This window comes from Atractosteus spatula, chromosome 1, assembly GCF_055471065.1.
Source record: "Atractosteus spatula isolate fAtrSpa1 chromosome 1, fAtrSpa1.hap1, whole genome shotgun sequence".
NCBI lineage: Eukaryota > Metazoa > Chordata > Actinopteri > Semionotiformes > Lepisosteidae > Atractosteus > Atractosteus spatula.
This window is the reverse complement of record NC_142706.1, coordinates 15,089,696-15,112,857: the sequence shown is the minus strand read 5'-3', so window position 1 is coordinate 15,112,857 and position 23,162 is coordinate 15,089,696. Positions and strand designations below refer to the sequence as shown.

Sequence of the window (23,162 nt, the reverse complement as noted above, 5' to 3'; positions counted from 1 at the left end):
ACAGAACCAACTCAACGATTTAAGAAGGGTGTCTGAGAACCTTCACAAAAAGCTTGAGGAACAAAAGAAGGCCAAACTGGAAGCAGAGGCACATAAAGATGATGTGATGGGATACCAAAAACTAGATGGCTATGGTGAGTGATCTTTTAAATTTAGATTATTTCACCAAATTTTTGGTAGGCAGTACTGTTGCTAAATATTTATCCTACAGCATCACAGCTATTTTCAGTGTTTATTATTTATTCATTATTATTTTATATTAAATTATAATTACCTATTATTAGGGGTGAATATGTCCTAATTATTAGAGAACTATGAATTGGCACCTGCATTTTGTATACTATACTTTTTTTAAAATGAAAAAAAATGTCACTAGTTTTAATTGTAAATCATTGCTTTTATTATTAACAAAATTAGTTTTAATATTACTACTGCTACTGATAGATTGGGTGGTTGAATACATACATAATGTAATGAAGTAATACACAGGTCCAAACACACCATTCAGATGCAGAATTTTTTTCCGTTAAAAATCTTTCTAATAAATAGTTTTGGATTTCTCTGAGGGAATTCACTATGAATAATCATTTTATGCAATTTGTTGTAGAAAGATACAGATTGCATACAGATTGTCACACTTTCTTGTAAGCGAGAAGGAAAGGAAAAGGTAGATAATATATAATATTGTTAAAGAAATCTGTAAGCCTGGAAACTGTGCAGCAAAACGTACAGTATCTGTCAGAATTTGCTTTAAAAAATGTATAATCCTATGCTGTACCATTCATACCTTTGCCATAAGGGGAATGACAGAGTGTGTTCTTCAATGGTATTATTCATCCTAAAACCTGTAACACACTCATTTTCCAAGTCTCTCACAGAAAGAAATCTAAAAATCCTTTTAGAGATGTACTGCGTGTGAGAGAGCTAATTTCTCAAGACTTAATTTTCTGTAGAATAGATTTAAATGCTTCCATAGTTTCATTAATTACTGTAAATGGCATAGATACTTGGATACTTGATGCTATATTTTTCATGCTGAGTAACTTTTGCAGTGCTTTCCCTTGACAATTGGAGTGATAACTGTCTTTGAAAGATCTCCAATAAAAAAACTATAATGTTTATACAAAGATACTGAGTAACATCTGGTTGATTGTGCCTTGCGCTTTGGGAATATAAGGCAAGCTTCCACATTTTTCCAGTCATAAACTGATAAAGAAAGCAATAACAATTAATGGCCTAAATTACCATACCACATGTATTGCACTAACTGATTTATTCTGCTCCTTAGCTATATAATTTTCTATAACATTCAATAGGAACAGTCAGTGGCATTCTGTGTCGATTTGTTTCTCTTAAAGTGGAAGAATTGCTGTCTTACATTTTAAAGCTTATTTAGTCATACCAGCCACTGCTTTAAACAAATTTGAATATTAGAAAGAAACCACTTTAAACAGATGAGCACTAAAGTTCATGAATGCTTTTTCGGTGACTTTCATTTACCTACTAGCTTACATGAATAAAGTGCTTTTAGATTTTATTAGCCTTTGGTAATAAAATACAAGCTTGTGTCTTCAGAAAAACCTTTTCACTGTACTATCGATATAATTCCTGGATAGGGGCCTAAATGCTTACCGGACAAAGTATTCAGAAGCTGTGCTGAATAATATGTTTGGAAATTAGAAAAGCTTTAGCAAAATGTAAAATGTATACCACAAGATTGTGAAATTTTTGGAACCAAATCCTATGACATTCTGCAGCAAGACTGTCTTCAGAGGAAATGAGGGTAATGGTGTGTGGAATTGGACTTGCATGGTCTATTGGTAGAACTAGTTTTTAATAGGACTGAAATCCAGAGATTGTTCTAGCCAGGGAAGGTGATGCAAGCCTTTCTGCTGTTTCTCAAGCAATTTTACTTGTCGCTAATTGTTTCTAGGCCAGTAAAATGTGTATGAATGAATGTGAAGAAAAGACCCCTTACTGTCCCTGGTTAGGAACAGTTTTGGCTTCAGTGTAGCGCTTTACATACTGCATTAATATAGGATAAGTGTTAATACCTCTTTTGGACCAATTATTTTTACATTCAAATCAATATTTTGCATCCCCTACAACTATTATGTATTGGTGATTGTTATATACACTGAGCCTAATATTGTGACCCTCATCCCAGAAAGGGTAATAAAGATAAATAAGTCTTCCTCCAAAAAAGGTGGCTAAGCCATTGGTGAGCTACTGTAAATAATGCCTACAATAGAGTTTGGAATAATGCAATGTCAGTTGATATCCTTGCAAGTCAGCCACACAGATCACAGCTCTGCAACAAGCTTTCATGAGTGGCTCAAGCCCACCCAAACTAGGTTATAACCAATTGACAATTCAGGTAATTGCAGGGTCACAACATAGTCCACATTCAAGTTTAAGAATGTAAGAGATGTAAACCTGCATATCAACTTCAACAATATAGCTGGATGGTTTGTTCCCTACCTCCACAAGCCTTTGTGTGAAGAAGAGCCCCCTGTTCTCAGTTTTAAATGCACTTCCGTGAAGTTTTCACTTTCGCCCTCTGGTTTGTGTTTCACTGTTCATTTTGAAGAAATAGGTTGACTTTGTCATTGCCCTTGAGGATTTTCAATACATGTATCAAGTCTCCTTGCAATCTTCTCTGTTCCAGATTAAAAATGTTTAGTTCCATTAGCCTGCCAGTGTAGCAAATTCCCTTAAGTCCTAGAATGTATCTTTTCTGACTGCAGAGTAGAGATATATTGTCTATTACATGATGACTACAATTGTACACAATATACTAAGTGAGGGCTTTCTAGCACATTATACTATTACACCATGCAGTAGCATCCCTTGATGTAAAATCTAGACTTTTAACTGTATTTAGTTATGTCATCTAAGATGACAATGTGTTGGTAATGAACTCTAAGTCTATATGTAATTATTGTTTTAGATACTTGCATGCAAAACCCTGCACTTGTCTACAGGAAACAATATCTGCCAGGTGTCTACCCAGTCTTGAATTTTATCCAAATCTTTTTGTTGCTCTTGATTCACTTGCTGCTTGTAAAACATTTGCTAGTTTTCCTACTTGTTTTTATCTACAAATTTAACTATCAAAAGCATTTTGAAAATCGAAAATAATGTAATTTTATCCTCCATTTGTATCCTTTACTCTTATTGTTTGTTCAAAGAATGCTAACAAGTTGGTTAGGCAAAAGCTATCTTTTCAAAATCCCTATTGACTATTCTCTCTAGTATTTGATTTACATATACAGGTTAGTGTTCCTCTAATTTAGTATTTATAACTGTTTTCATAACCTTACATTTTATAGAAGTCAGCATTATTGATCTACAATGACTTGGTTTAGTTTTTTCATCCTTCTTATGGATTGGCACTACATTAGCAATTTTGCAGTCAAAAGGTATGACCCCTGCTTTGAGTGATTGTAGGAAAGGGTATGCCAATACAGTAGCTTCTTGTGTCACAAAATAAAAATGGTGTGTTACTGTTGGGCCTTGAGGATTTGTTAATCTTGAGTCCTTCTTGTAATTGAAACACTTACTGTATGTCTCTTCTATGCTGATGCTATTTAATACAGAACTTTTTCCTTCTGATGCCTGATGTACAGTACGTTATTGACTTCTTCCTTAGTGAACCCCTGAGGGAAACACTCATATAGTACATCAGCCTTTTCTATTTGACTTTACAGATCTTTCCTGTTATTGTACCGGATATATTTTGATTAATCTTTAACAGTTCATTTGTTGTTATAGCACTGAAAGTACTTTTAATTATTTATTTTAGCCTCAACTGCAATATTACTTTCAATTTCTCTCTTGGCCTTTCTAATATCCTTTTACCTGTGTGTTCAATTCGTTATACTTTTTTTCGTTAACTGGATCCTATTCCAACAAGCAATGGGCGCAAAGCAGGATATACCTTGGACTGGACACCGTCATTAACTTGTCCTTTAGTTCTATGTTACAACCAAACAACATTTGGTTAAGCAATACGACATTTTAAATATGAGAGTAAAGATAGGATTACCTCTCCATCATGGCAAATATTGGACATAATCTAGTAGCCTGTGAGCATTTATGTGTGGGTGTTTTAAGACATGAGCCAGGAAATGACATACAAAATGAAGGAAGATTTGGGGGAAAAAAAACTTTTAGTAATTTGATAAAAGAATAAACAAAAAAAATGGCTTAGCAGATCAAGTCAATGAATAACATACCTTTCCAATAGACCCATCATGAAATAATATCTAGCCATGAGCAGGTCTTCTTTATTTTTAAGCATCAGCGAGATCTCAGAAGAGCCTGAGACTAAACCTGGTCCCACCCACATGGCTTCTGGGTTTTTCCCACATTAAAGTCTGTGGGAGTTATATTACATGTAAAACAATGTATATAAAGTCTTGCATTTGATAATACATTACATAATAAATAGCTTCTTAAAAGCTCTGTAGTTGAAAATGAAAAGTCATTAACTTAACTACTTACATGTTGCAAAATTACAGTAGCTATAGTCTTTTAATGCAGAAAAAGGAAAACGTTGAAACAAAAAAAAATGATACTACAGTGCCTTGCGAAAGTATTCGGCCCCCTTGAACTTTTCAACCTTTTGCCACATTTCAGGCTTCAAACATAAAGATATAAATTTTTTATTTTATGTGAAGAATCACCAACAAGTGGGACACAATTGTGAAGTGGAACGAAATCTATTGGATTTTTGAAACTTTTTTAACTAATAAAAAAATGAAAAGTGGGGCGTGCAAAATTATTCGGCCCCCTTGCGTTAATACTTTGTAGAGCCACCTTTTGCTGCGATTACAGCTGCAAGTCGCTTGGGGTATGTCTCTATCAGTTTTGCACATCGAGAGACTGAAATTCTTGCCCATTCTTCCTTGCAAAACAGCTCGAGCTCAGTGAGGTTGGATGGAGAGCGTTTGTGAACAGCAGTTTTCAGCTCTTTCCACAGATTCTCGATTGGATTCAGGTCTGGACTTTGACTTGGCCATTCAAACACCTGGATACGTTTATTTGTGAACCATTCCTTTGTAGATTTTCCTGTATGTTTGGGATCATTGTCTTGTTGGAAGATAAATCTCCGTCCCAGTTTCAGGTCTTTTGCAGACTCCAACAGGTTTTCATCCAGAATGGTCCTGTATTTGGCTGCATCCATCTTCCCCTCAATTTTAACCATCTTCCCTGTCCCTGCTGAAGAAAAGCAGGCCCAAACCATGATGCTGCCACCACCATGTTTGACAGTGGGGATGGTGTGTTGAGGGTGATGAGCTGTGTTGCTTTTACGCCAAACATATCGTTTTGCATTGTGGCCAAAAAGTTCGATTTTGGTTTCATCTGACCAGAGCACCTTCTTCCACATGTTTGGGGTGTCTCCCAGGTGGCTTGTGGCAAACTTTAGACGAGACTTTTTATGGATATCTTTGAGAAATGGCTTTCTTCTTGCCACTCTTCCATAAAGGCCAGATTTGTGCAGTGTAAGACTGATTGTTGTCCTATGGACAGACTCTCCCACCTCAGCTGTAGTTCTCTGCAGTTCATCCAGAGTGATCATGGGCCTCTTGGCTGCATCTCTGATCAGTCTTCTCCTTGTCTGAGCTGAAAGTTTAGAGGGACGGCCAGGTCTTGGTAGATTTGCAGTGGTCTGATACTCCTTCCATTTCAAGATGATCGCTTGCACAGTGCTCCTTGGGATGTTTGAAGCTTGGGAAATCTTTTTGTATCCAAATCCGGCTTTAAACTTCTCCACAACAGTATTACGGACCTGCCTGGTGTGTTCCTTGGTCTTCATGATGCTCTCTGCGCTTTCAACAGAACCTTGAGACTATCACAGAGCAGGTGCATTTATACAGAGACTTGATTACACACAGGTGGATTCTATTTATCACCATCAGTCATTTAGGACAACATTGGATCATTCAGAGATCCTCGCTGAACTTCTGGAGTGAGTTTGCTGCACTGAAAGTAAAGGGGCCGAATAATTTTGCACGCCCCACTTTTCATTTTTTTATTAGTTAAAAAAGTTTCAAAAATCCAATAGATTTCGTTCCACTTCACAATTGTGTCCCACTTGTTGGTGATTCTTCACATAAAATAAAAAATTTATATCTTTATGTTTGAAGCCTGAAATGTGGCAAAAGGTTGAAAAGTTCAAGGGGGCCGAATACTTTCGCAAGGCACTGTATGTCTAAATTCTAAAGCTCCACAATAAGAAATAAGGTGTTAGGCTGCCAGAACTCCATTAGCAACTGTAGCAGCACTTCATTGCAGAGCAAGTCTCTCTCTCTGCTGTGCAGTTTTATAGTTCAACACTGTAAAGCAGAACTATTTTCACTGATCAACCTATAGCTATGGCACACTGATAAGGGCCCTACTAAGGGTGAAACAGTTGTCCAAGGTTGGTTTCTCCTACTTTACATACAGAGAGGAGAATTAGAGACATCTTTAGATGCCTCCTGAGTGGCTCAACTGTAAAGGTGTCTAAGTGCAGGTTGACCTCTATGATCAAAATGTCATGGATTCAAGCTTGGGATTCTCCCGACAGCGGCTCACAAACTGGCTGAGTACAGCTGAGGGAAGGGTAGCATTAGTCATTTTCTAAATGTTAAAGCAGTGCACTGTAGCTGCCCTGGCACTTGCATGCCTACGTTGATGTTGGTGTGAGACGAGTGTCACGCCCTCTGCAGCCAGAGGGCGCTCCTTCTCTGTCCTGTCCCTAGTTTCCTGCCTTCTGCCATTCCGGTCCCTCTCTTTCCCTTGGGCTATATATCTCCGGGTCTTGCATTCTGCCCTCGCTCAGCATTGACGTTCGGATGTCCTGAGACCCGCCTAGCACCAGGTCGCTCCACGTCCGCTACCTGAGGGCATAGGTTTCTATACGGCACTCCTGAACTCTTTGCACTAACGAGCCCGGGCCTTTTTCCCGTTCCGCCGCTACGCATTTGGGTCTTTTTCCGCTCTCCTGCTCTCCACGGGGAGTCCCTTTGGACGTCTGTGACAACGAGGCTCTGCTTCAATCTGCTCTTTAGATTACAGGTCTGGGTATAGCCTGTTTATGCTTCCTCATTCATCTAAGTGTGAAACTGCATAATACACGACGCACAAGATTCAACACGCAACACACAGTTGGCCCCACTAAATCATGTTAATTACAGCAAAAATAACTGGCAATTATAAATTATAAAAAAGTTTGATAGCTTATTATTCACATTCACATCAAGACTGGGTTTCCCAGAAATGAATTAACTTACCAGTATGCCTTTTAACTGTGCATGGAAACTGGAACACTCTTAAAACCCAGTAGACTCCCAAAAACTCAGGAAGAAGATACATAACAAACCCCATGTTCAGTATATAGTATTGCTGGTCCGGAATTGATCCCAGTGCACTAGTGCTGCAAGGGCCACTTATGCCCCTGTTTCCCCTTCATATTTTGCCTAATTGATTTGTTGATACATTTGATATACACTTGGGATACTGCTTTTTAGCTTTGGGTTTAATCAAACTTGGTTTAGTCAAACACTGGTGTGTAGTAAAATCTGTTAGAACTGTTTTGATCCATTTTCTACTGATTTTTATATGTCTTATCCATTCTACTTCTTTTAAGCTTTGTGTCATTGCTTCAGTCACGTGGGTGCTGTATGCAAGAAGTGTACTTCAACAAAATAAAAGATCATTGGAAGTGGATGAATATTTTTTACTGTACAGTATGTAGCTGAATAATGATACCATACCTGGGCAGCATAGAGCATAGGGCAGCATTTTTACACATAAAAGCATGTCCTTGTGGCGACCATTACATTAAACTGAAGCATATCAGAGTTACTAAGGTAATCAGAGTTTGTGGCTTTTATTAAATCTAGAGATGCAGTATTTTTTTAAATCTACAGGTATTCTGCGATGTGAAGGGATAAAATATTTCATTATTTCAATTTAATCTTACATTAATAATTGCTGTAATCCCAAAGCATGTAAACTAAAATATGTACAACTACAGCAACCCAAGACAAAATGCATAAAGCAAGCTATATTTTTTAATTGTATTATTACGGTTAACTGTACAAAGCCTTGAGTATTGCACAGTATTAGGATCTCCAATATTATGCATCAGTGAGGTAGAATACAGGTTGCAAAGGGCCAGGATATAGAACATTGTCATTAAAACAGAATATTTAATTATGTTCTAAGCACTCACAGCTCATGCAAGCGTGTAAATATATTTACCTCTCTGAAGGTAAAAAGAAGAAAAATATGCATCTGGAAGTAACAGGCTGAGTGCGCTCATGTTTACAATGTAGTTTTATACAAGTCGATTTTTACAGTAGTTAAAGGCTGTGTGAAGAGTTGGCAGATAGGACTGAATGTACAACGTTATACAGGGATGCAGTGCTAAAATTGTGTGATAAAATGCCCATAGGGGAAAAGTACAAAAAGGAGAAGAAGAAGACAAAGACGATGGATAAAAAACACTTTTCTGTTACTCTACTTTAGCACTTTACAGGTAATGGGGACTATACACCACTCCCAATAACATGTAGCACCCGCCTGGATGATGCACCAGTACTATTTCAGGTCCCTGTGCTTATTGGCTTCACATAAAATAAAGTGAACATTTAAATAAACTTGGCTAAATAAAACTAAAATAAAGTAGTCCTTGATGGGAACATGATCATTTAAAACATAAACTTGATATTTATTGGCTTGCCTAGAAGAGTCATCTGAGATTGAGAAAGAAGTTAGTAGTTTAACTGAAGAGTGGAGTATGGTGTAGAAAGTTTCAGAATTTCAAAAAACTCATTCATGTACAGTATTTAAAATAAATGTTTAAAACAATGGTTATGGCATATATGGTACAGTACATTGAGGTATATAGCTTTGCCTGCACAAAGATTAAAACTGAAATGAAATGTGCTTTTGAATTGTGTCTGAGAAAGTGAATAGATTATTATTCAAATGGTAGCCATTTTTTCTCTCCATTTTTTATTAAGGTGTCCTCTAATGACTAAGATTAATTCTGAGAGTGAGCCTTCTGGGTGATATATCTTTATTCAATTGACACCATTTTATTTAGTGTTCCATTGTCCCCTCATCTAATTGTTCCCTCAATGTGAAGATTAACCTTTCAGTGCTGTTGCTTCATGTTTGCATTATGGGCATTTAAATTGAGTTAACCTTTAAGAGACAGAGAACTTAATTTGTCCAGCAAAATGAAATTCCTTGCTAGTGCATTACAATTAAATGTTTAGATTCAGACTGAAGAGTGTTCTTCACAATTGGGAATTAAGAACATAAAAATATAAGAAATATTAAAAATGATGAGATGCTATCAAGATCATGTAGTTTGTTTGTTAGCTAGTAGCTCTTTGATCCAAGGAACTCATCCATATATTTTTTAAATAAGCCAGGGTGCAGGGAAATGATCTTCAAAAACAAAGCTGGGTAGCTTGTTCCAGACTCCTAGAACCATTTGCATTATAAATGACTCCTGTTATTAGTTTTAAATGTGGCTCTCCCATGGTTCCTCTTGTTTCTTTTGCTTAATGTTTTACTGTTTTTTGAAACACTTTGAAGACTTTCATCAGGTTCTCTCATATCCTTCTCTGTTCAAAACTTAAAGTGTTCAGTCCATTTGTAGGACATTACTTTAAGCTCTGGACTGTGGCTGCTCCCTTTTGTCTGTACTGATTCCAGGACATCAGTGTCTTTTTGCAGTTATATTATCACATAGCCTAAATCAGACCTTACTGGTACAATTTTAACATGGCATTTGTAATTTAAATTCTCAACTTTTAACTGTATACCCTAAACTGTTGTTTTCCTTTTTATCGCTGTCCCATGATAGAGGGGCAAAGAGGTCAACAATAATGCAATATAACTTTTGTCTTTTTACTAATTCTTCAGGCTTGCTGTTTCTATTTTTATATAGTGCCTTGTAAAACTATTCCTTGCATAGTTTTCACTTTTTTTGCTTTAAATATTGCAGTCATGATACTTTGAAGTACCAATTAATATTTGTTATATATATAACCTACTCCACACATTCGAAGGTGATATGTACCCAAAATGATAAATACCACCAAAGGTTTTTTCACCCTTTACAGTTTACAGTTCTGAATGCTTGTGCAATTAGCACATTTCATGTGTTATTTCTCCTTAGCTTTTTCTGCCGTTTACTGTACTTATCCCTAGATGTCTTCAGTTTGAGTCTTCAGGTTTTTAATTCCTTTTCATGTGTGCTTTTAAAATGTTGCTGCTTTTATTGAATTTGAAGGTTGAATAAATTTGAACTGAAAATGCAGGTGATCATAATTATGGTTATGTAATTATGGTTGTAATTATCTGTAAAAATGTGATTGGAAATGGCAGCAATGTGATTAGCATTACAGCCTCGCAGCACTGGGGCCCTGGGTTCAATTGCAGACTTGGGGTGCTGTCTCTGTGCTTACTGGCTTTGAGCACCAGCAGTGCAACATTTCATCAGTGTTATCGATGCTGCTAAAATTAAACAACTGACTGAAGATAGAAAACCTTGGTTCTATTTTGCACCTGAGTTGTCATGGAGTTGTTGTAAAGATTGCAATATATATTACTTTATAACATTGATATGCTAAGGTCCTACTGTAGATCTGGTGCTGAGAATCGATGCAATGCCTTATTTATTGCATACTAGAACTCAGGAACTAATATGCTTCAGTGTGTCCAGTATTCTGAGGCTTATGTACTAGTTAAAATAACTGTGCATGAACACATTACTCCTGTCCATTGTACATTGTACAACAAGGAGATACAGTACTAGGATGGGTTTGGAGTTGACTGATTGCAGAAGGCTTCCCAGATTGAAAGGAGGGAAAATATTTCCAGAAGGGTGAAAGATATATTAGAGATTGATTTTTATTATTGACAGATGACTGCATGGAAAGGCAGCAGCTTGCTCTTACATGCACCCGCAGACACATTATACGTGATGTTGTTATAGACATCATTGCTTTAATATAATTATTTTATATGTACTGTACAGTACTTCAAACATGTAGTGATTGGAACACATGTACTGTGTACCATTCAAAAGACATTGAAAACCTTGGAAGAAGTGCTGAATAATATTCTATCAAGTAGCCACAAAACACTGTGGGAGAAAGAAGTAAAATGCATATAAAGGAAAGGAAAAGGCACCTAGTGACATAATCGCTCACTGCTGCCATTTTCAAGTGTTTCGTAAAAGATTTTATGTGGCATCTGCACTGTCTGCACACATACTGTATACTACCTTGAAAAGACCAAATTATAACAGCAATACCATAAAGATGTTTTACAAAGATGCACAAAGGATAGCTTATTTAGCATTATTCCTGTGATAGAGGATTATCATAGTCAAGAAAGAAACAAATAAATATTGAAAACATTAACAAGGAAGATAAATATAATTTCAGAGTGATAATCCTCAGTGTTGGTTTATGTGTACAGGCAGTTTGTCAAGATAAAGGGTTAATTTTAAAATCAACATTACCAGAATATTATCATAATTAACTCATGTACAGAAAAGTAATTAGTGCAGATGTCTAATTAGCATTATGTAAAATGTTCATTTTTCTTCAGGGCAATAATTTTGTCCTTTAGATTTCTAATTTGCATAGATAATAAAGGGTGTGTTAAATAATATGCTTATTATGTAGATACATTTAGAGTTCTTGAGCTGTTTGCAAAAAAAATAAATGATAATAACTACAATTTACAATTGACAGGTTGCATTTGTTAAAGGAAAATAAATTTGTAGATGTTATATGCAGTTTTGTAATTCATATTCAGTAACTTTTAATTCAGTAGAAAGGAAAAATGTGTGGGTCTATGCCAGAATTGTAGGTCACGCCTACACTTGCCATTAATTATTTATTTCCCTACCCTAACCTTAGCCTCTTTGATGAAATGATGAATGGATCCTTACTTAAACTTTTTTTTTATTGAATATCTTTCTTACAGTAAATTACTCACTAGCAAATGAGCTAAATGTCCTCCTCTCCTTTGTAATCTTTCTTGTGTTCTTACTCTCCAACGAGGGCTTTTACCAGCTGTTAATGTCTTTCTGGATGCAGAGAAGACTTTTGAGTGGCTTGACTGGCTACTCATATTTATTTGGAGTGCTTCGTGACTTCCAATTTAGTTCTAGTTGTATCCAGTATATCTTATAACTGGATCCATCTACCAGAATCAGAGTATGTACAGTATATATGTGTTGCCTTCTTGCTCCAGCAAGGGGTGCAATAGAGATGTTACCTTTTATTTATCCTCATTTTTAGTGTCCCTGGAACCTCATGCTATTACGATGGTGGCTTAAAAAAGACACCATCCTAACAGTAAAAGAATAGCAGCCCCTAAGACATAGAGTATTTGCAGGTGGTATATTGCTTTCTGTATTGGAACCAAATTTCCCTTAAAATGCCCCAGATGCTGTGAAAGTTCATGTCAGCCTACATATTAAATCGCAGTTATTTATTTTTTAAGACAGAATTAAAAGTTCTAAAAAGAAACTTTAAACAAATTAAATTAGAACATGGGTTGATAAAAAAAGTAAAACAGCTATTCCTTAATTGTTACTGTGAATATTCACATTTACAAATATTCGTTTACAAATTTGTGTAAGTAGGATGTTCACCAACAACTTAAACGAATGAGAAAATAATATACAGATCTGCGTAAAATCTGTATGTGAGCTAACAATTAATTGTGTGTAAGTACACTTAAAACCAAGAACAAGAGGCATGTCTTTTGTCAAAGGACTGTGGGAATATGGAACAAGCTAAACAGCCACATTGAAGAAGCTGATACTCCGGTTTCATTCAGGAAATGGCTTGATGACATCCTTAGATCAATTAACTAATTCTGCCTTCTCTCATTTATAACTACTCTTATATTCTTATGAATTAAATAATTAGAATGGGATCTGTCTTCACAGTTTCAGACATGTGCTGACACTATAACCAACAAGAGATTTTCCGATTCCTTTGCAGTGAGCGGTTAATTTACTTAATTATGCAGCTCCAGGGCTTTGTATAACAAACATTGCAATAGGGTTTATGGTAGCTGAATATTTAATGTATGACTGTTTACCTGAAAGTTTAGCATCTGGATGGAAAAAATATCAATATTGTTAATAGTGATCCATGACTTTGTGCTTATCTGGAAATACAGTGACAGTGAAAACAGCAATTCATTAGAGTTGCACAACTAGGAATATGACATCTGGAAAGTTTTTGACAAATATAAAGAATACCAGTGTTTCCTAAATTCAACCTTGTCCACATGTTGTGCTCAACACCTCCTTTCCCCAGCCTTTCTTTCTTTTATTTTCCTATTGTTACACAGTTACAGTATATCAATTTCTTTATATCTGCCACCAAAACAAAATGTAAATGTATTATACCATGTGTGTCTAAGTTTGTGAGTAAAAGAACAAAAAGCTATTTATATTGTTGAGGATAAAGTATATAACACATACAAAAGTAATACTTGGTTTTACATTTCCATTTTGACTTGGCAGAAATGTTGAAGTTTAAAAGTACCTACAGTACATATCTGGCAATGTAAAAATAAAATAAAATCTTTTAGTAAAATTACAGGATTTTGTTTTGTAATTCTGCGTGTTTTGAGTTTTAGGACAGCTTGGTGTGGAATGAGCCATTTCTCTGTTGAGTGGAAAAGATTTGCCATGAATCTGTATATGAATTTTATGTTACATCTATATGTATTAAACCATTTTATTTATTTATTTGAAAGGTTCTAAGAGACAGAAATCTGAAGATGATGCCCCACAAAACATTTTTCAACAATTAGACAGCAACAAGGATGGATGGTAAATATATTTGTTATTATAAAATCATTCATTTTTTGGGGTATATACTGTACAGTAAATTCCTACTTTTTCCCTATTCAAAGGAAACTCTATGAAGTTGAGTTCCACCCTATATTTAAATGAAAATGCTCTATTGTAAAATTTGTTTTGTAAAAGCTATGTTTAAGTAAAAAGTATATTGAGGCTCAGTTTGAACCTTATTACAGTTACCAATTAATTACAAAAAGCAGGCAGCAAACATTGCAGTGGAATGAAATGCCTTGATGTTTTGACAATATCCCACAACCAGTAGCCTTTCCCTTATTGCATTATCACAGTAATGGCATGCCTGCTGCCCTTTGTGATGTTCAAGTGTGCAGTTGTGGTTTTACTGTGTGGGACACGGTGTATGGCAGTCACACACAGATGGTGTCTGGTATTGATCAGTATCAGGCATGGATTGTTTTCATGCTTCTTTCTGCTTTTGTCATGGTTGTACTAAGTGGATTCCTGTTCTTTGCCCTTCCATCATGGTGCTCTTAGTTTGTTGTGTTTTCTAGTTCTATAGAAGAAAGATTTTCTAGACCTTGAAACTTAAACATTTGAGTTCTAGGAGTTCCAACTTGTCCATACTTTGTTTTTTCATTGGAGTGTCATCTACATACTGTACCTTTTGCTTCTACAATGTCTTTTTGCTTTCACAGCATGAATGCTTCCCAAAGTGCTGGATTAGAAACCTTTGTTCTTATGGGTTTTTGGAAATGTAGTCTTATCCATTACCTACTATATATTCTTACTGTTGGGTTCCTTTGGAGGACTTCTATAGACAGAGTCTCTGAGCTCTGTCATTATGACTCTTTATCTGTGTTAAACTATTGCCTTTCTGAAGCTTACTGCCAGCACTGTGTTAATTGGTCATGCAGTGTCTGCTGAGCTGTTAATGTACTGTACCAATGAAAGTGTAGAACATCTCTTTCTTGTTCTGATTTTTTGTTGTGAACAAACTAACTTACCTAAATCTTTTTGTTGCCAAGCATTATTAATTAACTTGGCTCATATGAGGTTATTCATTCATTTTCTAACTGCTCCTTCCAGTTCATGGTCGCAGGGGAGCTTGAATCACAGCAAGTAACAGGTAGGCAAGGCAGGGTACATACAGTGCATCCTGAACAGGACGCCAGCCCATCTTAGGGCAAACACACAGGTGTACAGACATGCACACAATTATACATAGGTCCAGTTTTTTCAAAAGCCAGTTAACCTACCAGTATGTTTTTGGACTGTAGGAGTGAACCAGAGTACCTGGTGAAAACCCAGGTAAACATGGAGGAGAACATACAAATTCTACACAGATAGAACCTAAGGTCTGGAATTGATCTGGAATTGGCCATGGTGTTGCAAGGCAAAAATGCAAACTACTGCACCACTGTGTGACCCCATATGAGATAAAAACTCCTTATATTGTTGATTTGTAAAGAGCTGGTGTCTGACAGATCTACCTAACCTGGTAACGAGGCATCTATGAACAAAAACATTGTAATATGAGAAATTACCATACTAATTCTATCTTGGTTAAAAACCTGCTGGCTTTCCATTTCCTCTTTTGACTGAACCTAATCTAACTGACTGATCCTGTTTGGCCAGGTATGTATCACATACAAGTAATATGAATGCTACTAACACAGCAGAAGTCAATTTGTAACTTCATTCAGTCTCACTGTGTGACTGAACTTTTTACCTCAAGAGTACTGTTTCACTATGAGACATTCTCATCTGTTACTGGCCTAGACAGCCCTTTTCAAGTGTTAAACCCTTTTAAGTGTTATTTATATGCTTGCATACAGCAGGACTTGATTCCTTTCATAACCTTGTGCATATGTAGAACCTTATTTAGCCTTCTGTCTCTGCCTCTGGAGTGTCCCTATGCTGCCCTCTAGTGACCTAAACCCTTTTCATCACTACAGATACAGCTGCTCCTGCTCCTTTACATTGTAATTAATAGGTTAATGAAGTTGAGTGTAATAACACTAATACTATTATAAATAAGAGTAATCATGGCAATGACTTTGAGAATTTTCTATATATTTGAGCATTGTCTTGTAAAACTAACAAACTTAAAAAATGTTGAAATTTCTTTCACTAAGGGTCAATGTAGTGCAGTGGAAATGATAACTTTTTAATATCCAGCTGACTTGAAAATCACCCTTTTGGTGTATGAGTGTGCAGGAATGTGAATGCATACTCTGCTTCTGTGTATAAGAGAAGCTAGGAAGTGCCTGGCATACATAATGAATTAAATATTTAGTGTATGTATTTTCTGCATATAACACTTTTTTCATGTAGAACCTACCAATTAAAGAAAATGTTATTGGAAATTATCCTCAAAATGATCACTTTGTTCCTCTGTTTTTGATGTCTGTGCTTTATAGGAAATGCACATCTAATGGATTACAAGCTGTCTCATTATAACATATAAAGTATTAAATGAATAAAACAAAAATAAGAATTTAACATTCATGACAGCACTGGAGGGGGTTCCTTTCTTTGTAAGGAGGAATGACTTTTACTCTTTTCATGACATTGATTTTGCCCCAGGCAAGAGATTGAACTCATGTCAGACAACCTTTATTCTGAAATTGTTTTTGAGATTGCATTGTGTAACAGGTGGATAGATAAATGATTATATTCTTTAACCTCGGTGGGTGCTTTTTATTCAAAGCTACTTACAGCAGGAGACAAATACAAATCTTTAAGATGTATTATTATTAGTGGTTGTTTAAATTTGAAACACCCAAAACAGCTTCTTTGTTCTTTTTAAAGTTCTGCTTTTAAAGGACATAATGCAATTAAATAAATTAATTCAGTTAACATAAAGAGTAGGAGATTAATCATATCCATGTTTTGCTGTTTTACATTTCACCTTGTGTAGCTGGTCTTAGAAAGCTTGGAAATGAATTACTACATTTGGAATGGGTGGGGTTTACTTGTTTGAGCTAATCTAAGGTGTTGAACACAGTTAAATTCACTTTAGGAAACCAGACATCAGCTGTAGTTACTAAGTTGCTAATATACTTTCAGCTCAGCTTCAAAACGTATTCCTTTAAATAGTACAACATGACGATTCAGAATCAGAGATTCAGAAATTTGCTGGGAATAGGCAAATTTTCACCAGGCTGGTACTGTATGCAAAGTTGGTAGAATCTTTATTCATATTGTTGCTGTAATTGTTCACAAAGGTGCTTCCAGTCACCATATTTCAGCTTTTTCACACCCGAAGAAGGCTTCACAGCCGAAACATTGTTTCCTTTCTTCTCTTTTCAGAATGGAATAAACCTTTTACTTGTTCAGCTTTTTCCTCTTTAAGTTTTGCTGATTTTTACTTTAATATATTTTACTTTTAAAAGTCCAATTTTAGCATTTACTGTAGGTTTTGAATTAAATCTTAAATTAAAAAAAAACTGTGTATACAGGGGGCCATACAGTACTTAACGTTTCTCCACTTTATGTCTCTCCCCTTTTACAGTACTGTATGTCTTTGACATTTTGTGATGGTGGAGGTAAAAATATCCAGACTTTACATCCAAAAGACATAAACTCCACCACAAAAATGTAGCCTAGAGCAAAAAAAATGGCAAATTTCTATTTGGAACAATCAAAAATGATTGTATTATATTCATATCATTAAAGATATATATATATAGTTTCTGTATTATTTGATAACTGTATGCTTGAGATGTTTGTGTATTTTCTATGGATTTTCTATTCCATGACTTTACATCCTTTGAACACACAAAAAAGTTCAGAGAAACGTGGACAGTGCAGTCAACATTGCTGTATAAGTTAAATTATAAGTAATACTGTATGTACAGTATGAGATGTCCTTATTTACCATATGTATAGTAGTAGCATACTGTACATATGAGTTTAAATCAAAAGTGTTTTTTTTGTGTGTTGCTTTCATTTTCGTGTGTACGGTATATCTTGTATGTGCTTCTAAATCATTTCAAACAAGGTTTAATTACATTTAACTTCTCAGCTTAATGGGTCATTGTGGTAATCATTCTGTTTACACATGGAACAGTGAATGTGCACGACTGATTAACAGTAAGGTGGACTTATATTGTCATCTTCTGGTCCCTTATTGTTGATACTGTAAACATTCATTCTTATGGAGAAATATGTCGCATTTAATGTCCTCTGCGGAATATTTACTGTACTTCCACCCGGTACCCATCAACACATATTTTTTGAGGGTGCAATCAAATAATTAAATTCAATTGCACTTTGTGTAATTGTGAAATATTTTTAATTGTGAACCATTTCATTGGTTTGGACACTTTTGATTAGGGATTTATGACAATTTATCCGTGTAGCTTCTCTTTAAATCTTTCACATTTGGCAATCTGTGCTTTGGAAAAGCTTTTTTCAGCTCATACAAGAGATATTCTGTTGGATTGAAACCTTGAGATTATGATGATCAGTTAAAGACTTTCATTTTATATGAGGGTTATGGTGAGTGTATTGTTGTATGTTAGTGTTCATTGGCCTTTTATTAGTAAAGAACTATTCATATTACACATTTTTATTAACAATTATATATTCTCTGTATTATAGATCATAATTTACACTACAATGTCATTTAGGAAGAAGAACACTCATTTATTCATCTAAAAACCAGAGAATCATCAGAAATGTTCTTAATTAAAAACACAATTAGCAAACAAGAGGCAGCACTGCACTTAGTTAAGCTTTTGTAAGGTACTGTATTTGTTCAAGTTTAGTAGAGAGAAACAAAAAGACTAACTTGGTAGGTTCCTTTTGAATAATAGTGTGCATTCAGGTTTTAAAATGCATTAATGATGCACTACGATAAATGCTGTACCAGCAGTTTGCCTCAATACGTCCATATGTTTTATAGCACATTAAGTTTGCAATTGTTCTCCTGGAATATGTCAAGTTAGCCTGAAAACTATTGATTCATTTTAGGAGGAAAAGGCTCACTGGAGTTCCAATGGTGGATTTTTTGCAAGCTTTGGAGAAATTTAAATAACCGTTTAAAGCTGCATTGTGAAATTTAAAATGAGATTTTCACAGATTAAACTGTCATAAAACGAGTAGATTTAATAACGCTTAGGGAACAACATACTGTGAGAAAACCTCAAAAGGGCATTTTACCGTAAAAGTCAAAAGTGTGTGTGAAATTGCATAAATACATTTAAACCAAAGGTTTTTGGCTTGGTCCTTCTGACCCAAGAGTCTGGTGTTTTGTTCCTTATTGTCTCAATTACTTAGTTGAATCCTTAATCTAATCATTTGCTGAATTTGTTTTCAGTTCAGAATGTTAGATTTTTTTCCTTTAGGTTTTTACATTTTAAACTATCATTCCTTTTCCTTTTTACACTTGGCTACCTTAAAATCAGAAGTTATTCAGTCATTTCATTACTCAGCTTGACTGCTTTAACCTACACACCAACAGAGACGAACAGAGCAATGCAAACGTACTGTACAGTACTGTACCTCTCTGAGTTGAGTCAGAAATACAGATTATATTATGCAATATGTATATTTACCTTTTGTTATTTTTTTCTTCTGAAAGCAGCAAAACCATGTTTCACAGCTTGTCTCTTGATACACACCACTTCCCCAGCTCAGCAATAATGTTCCCACAGTGAAAATGAACAATTTAAAATATTGTATTCTGCACTGCATAATATTGTCAATACTTTGATTGCTCCTTATTATTAGAATTCTGGAAAGGATTAATAAACCATCAATCCAGTTTTAAAGAACTATTTGCCATTTTACTCTACTGTATGATAGAGCTAGAATGCATGCACTAAAATAAATTAATGCTTAAAATAACATCAAAGATGACTTTAACCCTCTATGACATTACACCTGAAGCATATAGTATATACAGTGCAAGATCCAATATAAGATTTTAAATTTCTATAGATCTGAAATTTATAGAACTGTGTAAAATCACTAGCTCATATTCTGTATCTGTTCAGGTATCTGAAAGAATTGATCTGGCATTGACTCTTAGATACTTTCTTTGAGCTTTGAATATTTATTTCAATCATCTCCTTGCACTAAACCATACATAACAGTCAGAATGTTTTTAGAAACAATATGTTTGACTATACGAATTTAAATCATTGATGTGTAAGACTGGCAAACCTACTCATCATTAAATGCCTTTGATACTGACAAAACAAAATAATTAACAGTAAGGTGGACGTTAGGATATCTCATTTGCCTTTGGATAGAAAAAAAAGTACTGAATGACATGTTACTGTAATTGCTCTGAACCTTTCTGTTTTACAAGTTGCCTGTATAAGTTTATCTTATTTATTAAGGAGCATGAAAATATGGCCACCTTTTTGCGACAATCATTAGAAGTGAATACCAGTAATGCTATGTTACAAAAAAAAAACAATTAAAATACAGACTACATTACAAAAAAAATTTATAGTCCACTTGGAGTCATAATGTAACTAAGAGATCAGACAAATAAAGTAGTATTACCTTTATACATACATGTGACTTTGACAGCTTTTAAAACATGCTCTTTAAACTATTTGCTTTAATTGCACACACCATTAGATTTCTAAATCATATGTGCAGCATCTTATATCAAGACATTACTTGTACTGAAGAAGGTGGGGAAGTCCTTACCTCAACTATATTCCCCAGGTCATGGGGAATGACAAGTCACCAGTCAAAAATGGTTGTGGATTCTAGAGGCAAATAAGGATTTCCATAAGATATTCAGAAAAATTACCTATCTCAAGAGGCACTATGGCCCTGCCCAGGGCTTTCTGGTTTGGGATCTGAAAAAATATATCAGTTTCTTCATTATCTGTGTTGTACAGTTCCTAACTGTGAATACATACAGTATATGCATTTTGCCTACTTCATTAATTTGTTTATGAGACAATGCAGCAGCAGCAGCTTATTTCCAATCATATTGCTGAGCATTTAGATTTTCAGTCTTTATTTCAGAGTTTGTATTATTAGACAGGTCTCATTCATCTTAGTCATTGATAAACCCAATGATACTGAAAAATGTGAATAGCATTAAAAAACTATCAGAATATTAAAACTAGCCTTGGTGATAAAGTGACCTGAGCATGTCATTTGGCAGTACTTGCCTTGTTCATAGATTTAAATTAGTGATAGGCAAAAGTGAAGGCCAGCTTTAGATTTCTTACTTTTTCCAAGGTTTGTTAAGGTTTGGGAATCCTATCCAAGGAAAACTGATATACTAAGTTCATCTCCAACATGATTGATTTGAATTATTATGCGGTATTTCATACTGGTCTTTTGTAAGATGTACCTCACAATCAAAGATCATACACTAAATAAGTATTTCGTGTATGTAACCAACTGTGCTATTCCTTCCTTTTCATGTGTATAAGCTTGTCTAAAAACTGACCTGTAATTGAATTTAATTTTGAGCATACTGTTTGGCAGCTGTACACTAAGCAATATACCCTTGATAACTTAAATCTTTTATAATCATTATATCTTTAATACCCCTTTGGAATGTAACAACATACATCAATTAAGAATGATAGATTGAATAGGTTGCTGTTAGTTGCCTGGTCACTGTGGATACAGTAAATATCAGCTGACATGTTCCTGATTCAGTTTATATCTTTTTGATTGCTCCAGCCATTACTGAACACTGGCACAAGACTTTAATATACTTTTCTTCAGGTCATCATATCACTGACAGGTAAAGAAATAAAAAAATAAATAGTTGTGTGGGAAGCTTTCATTTCAGAAGGCACAGCACTCACTTCCCTGGAAGTAAACTAATTCAATGTCTTGATTGGATGTCTGGTATCAGGAACATTGTAATTTTAGTTTACTTTCATTTTGTCTGTCTCTTAGACTCTCACAAATCTAGTACAAGTACAGCTGGTGCATTTCAAGCGCAGCTGGTGCATTTTAATAATTCATTCAGGGTTTCAAAAGAAATGCAACTGCGGATTTTGGCTTTTGTTTAAGTTGAGGATTGAGAATTATACTGCATATATTATACTGTATATATTTTTCATTGGTGTAATTCTTTCATCCACATATCAAGTCAATCAATTTTGTTTTATGTGGAGAAATGCGAAGAATATATTGTCTGACTTTTTTATTTTATTTTTACTTCAAAACACAATTCTGAACACAAAATTTTATAAGGATGTAATGGTGGAGAAATATTTTCATTGCAATGCATATGTCTGATACATTCTATTTCTCTTAGTACTGTATCTTGGTAATATAGAGATTCATTGAAATAAAGTAAAATATGTTTATAAATATAAGGAAATATGTAAGTGCTTTGAAATCTAAAAACACTGTTCCACATTCAAAAGCCCATTGAATACTGATATTTCTAGCTGGAAAGGTCATTAACACTTCCTTTGGCATTTCAAACCATTTTATTGCTTCTGCTGACTTCTGGTAAGTCAATAGTTTATTTTGCTAAGACTGTGTAGTCTTCACAAAAAAACTTGCTTGGACTCAATTTAAATATTTATTACCTTTTGATACTGTTCAGAACAGATAAAGCTGAATAAAAACAGCTGGATTTTCTGAAAGCTTGCTTAGGTTGAATAGGATAACAGGATAAAAAACACAAGTGCATGCTCACAAAAGTATTCAAATATTCATCAAAGTCAAAGAAAAAGTGGTCTTAACAACGATGTTTGTAGTTATTCTGTTTGCTGAGAAGCAGAAGATACTGTAGGTTATCAGGTGTTTTTTAATGCATTTACAACTAGGATATTCCCTCGTCTAATGTCACCTTTATTTGTGTATTTGAATCATTGTGTTATGTACTGTTTGTCTTCCATGAATCCTTTTGTGCTTCCCAAAGATAACAAAACATGGAGATGTGACGTTTTGCATCTTTTGAGGGTTCAACACTCCTTTTGTGTTTTTGTGCTTTTTCAACTGATCAACTATCACTATCGTCTTCTTCATATTCACAACTAGCTAAGTCAATTGAGACCAAAATTACATTTACAGTAATGACCGGGAGATCTATTTATACAGTAGAACATTCATTAGCAGCCAGAATAAAGTACCTTGAGCAAGGGTATAATTGCACATTTGGGGAAACCCAAATGCAAAAACCTCTCGTGTGGAGTCCACAACCCTAAACACCATTCCGCACTGCAGTTTGTATATTAATATGAGTGTTATTTTCTGCATCAAAGCAATTGCACCAAAGATCAAAGTAGGACACTCAATGTATTTAACACCAAATTCCTCTATTAACATTATGGAGCCTACTTGCAATAAA

General features: G+C 35.0%; 1 protein-coding gene across 1 annotated transcript in view; it reads left to right on the top strand.

Annotated features, from left to right (window-relative positions):
• LOC148840666 (glucosidase 2 subunit beta-like) overlaps nt 1-23,162 on the top strand; it is a 220,523-nt gene that overhangs the window by 15,226 nt on the left and 182,135 nt on the right. Inside the window, exons 6-7 of the mRNA XM_088915225.1 lie at nt 5-134; nt 13,801-13,876. Coding sequence (XP_088771351.1) covers nt 5-134; nt 13,801-13,876 — 206 coding nt within the window. The remainder of the gene's footprint in view (nt 1-4; nt 135-13,800; nt 13,877-23,162) is intronic.